Below are 5574 nucleotides of genomic sequence, written 5' to 3' on the forward strand. Positions count from 1 at the left end.
CCCACGATGAAAAAGAACTTGATTACAACAACGATGTCAGTGTTCTGAGGCCACTGTCCCTTCTTCTGATCAGTAATACCTCAGTGTTTCCTTGTATTTGGTACCTGTCTTGATCCACCCTCTGCCTCGTATTTAAAATTTTAGCTGTATTTTTTTTTCTTTTGTATTTTGTTCACTTACCTTAGTTCATGATTAGGGCTCCTCAGTGCTCTAACAGAACAAATAATAAATAATTACAGGTCCACTTAATTGGACTGTGTTAAATTTTTTATTCTGCATTCTTAATGATGTAGATTATTACATTGATCTTCTTTTCAAGATCCAGGTTTTTCTTTTTCACCTGTGGCTGGTGCAATCATACTAACCATAAAAAAATTACTTACCGCCTCCCATAGAATGAATTATAAAAAAACACTGTAGACAGTCACAATGTTCTGCGGTTTTCCTCAGCTTTTCCACAATGTTTTCCCGGTACTGACAGCCATATAGCTTATGACCTACAGCCCTGAAGATACGAAAAGTGCTTTAAAAAAAAAGTCCAACAATCAATCTTTCAGTTTTTTATTTTAACTCCTCCTATTTGACATTTTACAGTTCAGAGTCCAGAGCTAGGTGCTACTCCTAATTTGTGAGAGTTGCTAAGCTGTGACTACATCATGTGAATATGGGAGTCAGGATGTGGTTTTAATTTTGAGGATGCAAGCAGCACTAAGTTCACAGCTTTGGAGTCTGCGCTATTATTTTGTACTGATAAGGAAATAAACACTGGATGATCAAATTGTAATTATGAAACGAAAGTTATACACTCCTTAACAATAAAGATATCCCTATGTAATATGTGTACTGATCTTCATTTGAAGACTATGTGAGTCGGTTGCTACCAGTAATAAAAACAACCCCAAACAGCTCATTTTCAACACACTTGCCTGCTAGATGGTGAAGTTACAGGATGCTTTATTCCCTGTATTGCACTCCCTTTTGGTACATTTGCTGATGACTTGCTTTCCAGACTACAGTGCACTGAATATTATTAGAGGTGCATTAAGGTCTCGGTGAAAATTTGGAATTCATTATGTTAATCAATCTTTTTCTGAATTTCTCTTTTAGGTAACGTAGTTTATATGCACAAAGCCAGACTCTGTGGTGCTTAGAAATCAGGAGTGCATTTGTTCATATATCTCATTTCCACACTAGTTGCACAGTCTCAGACTAGATTATGGCTTCGACTGACCAATGGAAGCAGCTGAATACCAAAGAAATAAAAATAAAAAGCATGCTCTTTTGAAAAAGAAAATAAAAAAAGAGGAAGACAAAGTAGACAAAATGATATATCAGCAGAATTATTCTTCTGTAAAAGGCTTTTCAAAGCCCTCCTCCAGGCAACAGCAACTCCAAAGTTTACTGGTAATATGCTGCAGCTCCCCAGGTGCAGTACCAGAAAGCTACTGTTATCATTTCCCTTTTTAAATGCCATCTAATTAGTTGCTAGGAAATGCTTTCTGAAGAGGTTCTCACCAGTTGTTTCCCGAACCAGAAACATCTGTGATAAGCTGCTTGCTATCAAACACATCCCTCAATGGTCCCTGCAGAATTTCATTTACCACACCCTCCTCCATGTCAATCAACAGTGCCTTTGAGGAAGGAAAAAATTAAAATTCAGTGAGTAAGCAAACCACTCTTGGAAATAATCACACAAAGAAATATAAAATTATTTACAATATAAAAGGTATGTTGTTTCTACTGTGCTCCAGGGAAACTTTTTTTTTTCTCCTAGTTAACCTTTTTTGTTAACTAGAAGACCAACTAGATTCACCTTGGCTGATTTGCTAGTTGTTCAATAGGACAGCGTTTCAGATAATGCAATTTTGTTAAAATTTTATAATATTTTGCCCCAATACTTAGGAGTAAAGAAATTAAATCATTTTTATGTTTCAAGTTTTCTTGCTTCTTAATCACTTGAAGTGGCTCAAAAGAAACCCACTCCTTAGAAAATTCAAATAAAAACTTGGTTCGTAATATCTGCAATCATTTTTTAAAAATTATAATTTAAATTACTCAACAAGACTGGCAGCAAACTGCATTACTCCACTGAACCATAAAAATTACTATTAGAAGTTTTGCTATTCAAAGTAGTATTTAAAAACATATGCAATTATAAGGATGTTATGAAAATTCCTACAGAGCTGGGCATAAATATGCAATGTAAGAATGACCTTTATAGATTGCCTTACTCGCGCTTTTAAAGAGCAGATTTTTCCTTTGTAAATATCAGGACCATCACCACCACTTCTGGGGAAAAAAAAATAAATCCAAGCTCAGAATTGTAATAGAAAATAAGGCAATATGTTAGAATAAAATTCCCTCCTTAATCTTTTGTGTTCAGAGGACTGTTACAATGTAAACAAACAGAAACACCCTGAACATGCCGCTAAGAAAGACCTCATAATTCCCTAAAGTAATGCAATTACAGGACACAATTTCAATCAGAAATATCCTAAGCAGTACTTCAGGAAGCTGGAAAGATAAGCACTGAAAGGTTACTCTCAGATACAGCCTCTGCTCTGTTGTGATTCCACAAGCATTGCCAAAACTTGAAAGGATTATCTTTTATCCAGCATGTGGTATGTCTGCAGCGTATAATGGAACACAGTGCACCAAATAGTACCACTAGCTTTTCGGTGGGGGTAGTACAGCACTGTGCTACTGCTCAAGGTGTGAAAGCAGTATAACTGCTCTAGCACAGCTCTGTGCTTGATTTATTTTGCCACTAAGATTTACCAGTTCAGAAATCACGCTGGGCTGACATAGGTCAATTTTCCTTTTTTCCAGGATTGGTTGTACTGAGCCAACCTAGCGGACTATCATTGTGTACAATCACATTTTTTCCACAATGAATGCTGGTGCTTCTGCACACAAAGGACGAGATACTCCGGTCTGGCCAAACTATAGTCAACACAGGGAAAAAAGGCAGGGATATTGGAAGATGGATCTAATTTTCACCTCAATTATTCACCTAATCTGGGGGCTGGTCAAGCCTAAATTTGAAGTATCTCTTAGACTATTCTACATTCAACCACAATAATATTCCAAAAACATCAGCTGAAATTCCCTACAGCACCAAGTGTTCTGACCATGCTCAGTCCCATCAGGAATGAGGGGAAGAGCATACAGGGTTGCACTGGATTCCTCAAGGATCTTCCACCCTCTCACTCAAAGAAGCTCTCCAGACACTCCTCATTAGCTGAGCAGCTCACAGCAGCCTCCAGTACTCATGCGATTACTCTAGCTATATGAGTCCACTATAGCACCAGTAAACCCAGCTAGAGTTCTATTTCTCTCCAGGGACTAACAAAACTCAAAGAGGAACACCCCCCTCCGCCCAGATCAACACTTCTTTCTCTTACTATTGTCTTTGTGGTCTTTCATGCCAGCCCCTATTTTCAATTACTTTATTTCAATTGCTGACCCCCTCCCCCCCCATGTTCCCTAGAATCCCCTAGGCTTAAGACATGCATTTCTACATATAAAACCATATATATGCATAAGCACATTTCCAATATTACACAGTTTAATAATCACCATAACAGAAAAAAAGTCCGTCTGGTTCTGCCAGAGTGTTGTTCATAGCTGTTTCTGACAGGACAACCCACCTGGATTAATTATTTTGAAAAGTGGTATGGCATAGCATAGAAGACTGAGGTTTGTCACTTTTAGGACAAAACTTTTAGGGTTTTATGCCTGCAATGACCTGGGAGGTGAACTAGTTCTTTCTGATAAAACAAACCCCACAACAATAACAAAAGGCCAAAACCTCACAGCCTGAGCAACAGAGTTTGAAACAACTCTTCCTAACTAAATTATGGTTCAAGGCTGCAGTTAAAAGTGGGAATTGTTTCAACAGGAAAATGAACAGCTCCTGGAAAAGATGAGATTTGAATAATCGTTATTCTGTTTCACAGGTAGGGGAATCTTCCTTGAAACTTCTACAGTATTCAGTGAGATAAGTCCTTCTTCTTTACAGAGAGAAAACAGATGTTTCTATTGCAGCCAACCCATCAGTTGTAAATTTGGTGGTTTCATCTGGCACATACAGAAGCACAGACATTGTCTACAACCAAATTTTCTTGGTTTAAAAAAAAAAAAAAAGATATTCTAGGAAATGCCCACAAGGAATGGCAATGATAAACTCCAATGCACTTGCATGTTCTTTCAAAGAGGTAAAATTTGAGACAAAACAATTAGTATTTCAATGCCATTTTAGTTAAAATTGCATGCTGTACTGCAGCCTTGCCATATGATGGAAGGAAGCAGAGGCTGGTCAAATGCTTTGTAATTAATTAAAATGCAACAGCAATATTCAAGTGCACAACTGTTTTATTCTTGCAAACTGGAAAGATAAGAGATGACTGAATGCTCTTAAGGTATGAAATTGGTAACTTTAAAAAAAAATCATAACCACCACTCTTTGTGTAACAAAGTAGTCAGATAAAAGGGATTTAAAAACTGACACGACCTTTTCTGACTACCTTGTATACAATTCCTCTTACAACTCTTCAATAAATGCTGCTAAGTTGGTATTCAGAGGGCTTGCAGCCCGATCATGATTTGCAACGGCAAAAGCTATCAGATCCTGACTATCCATTTTTGGGACAGAAGGAAAGGAAAACAAACCCAAACACTTTAAACACCTTTAATTACTGAATAAGTACAGTTAAAATGGAAAGGTAGTGTTTTGAGGAGAATACAAAAAAGCAAAATCTTTTTCTAGCACAACTAAATATGATGTGAAACAAAGAAAACTGTAACTTAGGTTAAGAGGAGATACCAGAATTGTTGATCTACTGTGTTAAACTCATGAGCTGCTTGATAAGAAGACTTACCTTGTATCTACGTTCCTAAAGAAACTGCTTAATGATTCATCATAGATTCCTTTCTAAAAGGAAACAACATGACATAAGATGATGTGTAACATCAGAAATTCTCAGTGCTTTTTCATAGAATAATTTAAGTTGGAAGGGACCTCTGAAGGTCACCTGTCAAACCTCCCTACTCAAAACAGAGTGAACGTCTATGTTGAATCCAACTAGTCACCAGTAAAAAGAACATTTCATTGAAGCATCAGCTTGATATTAAAAACTGACAGGAGGATGTAACTAGGAAGTTAATTTTTCAGTACACAATTAAACAACTACTCCTTTCATTTCTAAAGATTTAGGATTTTACTGAAGATCCCAATGCAATTATTAAAATGAATAGCTCTTTTTAGCTTACTCAGTTCATCACTGATACAACAGTTGCATCCTTGCCCATGATACTAATGTCCATGAAGTTCTGTGGAAAGGAAAGCACATCACACTGTACCAGTGATTCCTAAACTCCCTGCTGAGGGGCGGCATGGAAATTACTTACCCCACCATAAAGCTAACAAGACCTGGTAAGTTTAAATACTTTAACGTTATTATTTTGCAGACTGCTTACCATACTCCTGAAGACCTGATGAAGCAGAATTTGGAAGTCACTGTTCCCTACAACACCAAAACCAAGAGACTCTCTTGGTTTATGAACTTCATCCAT

At 37.1% G+C, this 5574-nt stretch overlaps 1 protein-coding gene across 1 annotated transcript in view; it reads right to left on the minus strand.

Annotated features, from left to right (window-relative positions):
* TUBE1 (tubulin, epsilon 1) overlaps window positions 1-5574 on the minus strand; it is a 15009-nt gene extending 9435 nt beyond the window's left edge. Inside the window, 5 exon segments of the mRNA XM_009324467.1 lie at window positions 384-505; window positions 1516-1631; window positions 2232-2289; window positions 4881-4933; window positions 5479-5574. Coding sequence (XP_009322742.1) covers window positions 384-505; window positions 1516-1631; window positions 2232-2289; window positions 4881-4933; window positions 5479-5574 — 445 coding nt within the window.

The sequence above is a fragment of the Pygoscelis adeliae genome, unplaced genomic scaffold, assembly GCF_000699105.1.
Source record: "Pygoscelis adeliae isolate BGI_AS28 unplaced genomic scaffold, ASM69910v1 Scaffold125, whole genome shotgun sequence".
Classification (NCBI taxonomy): Eukaryota; Metazoa; Chordata; class Aves; order Sphenisciformes; family Spheniscidae; genus Pygoscelis; species Pygoscelis adeliae.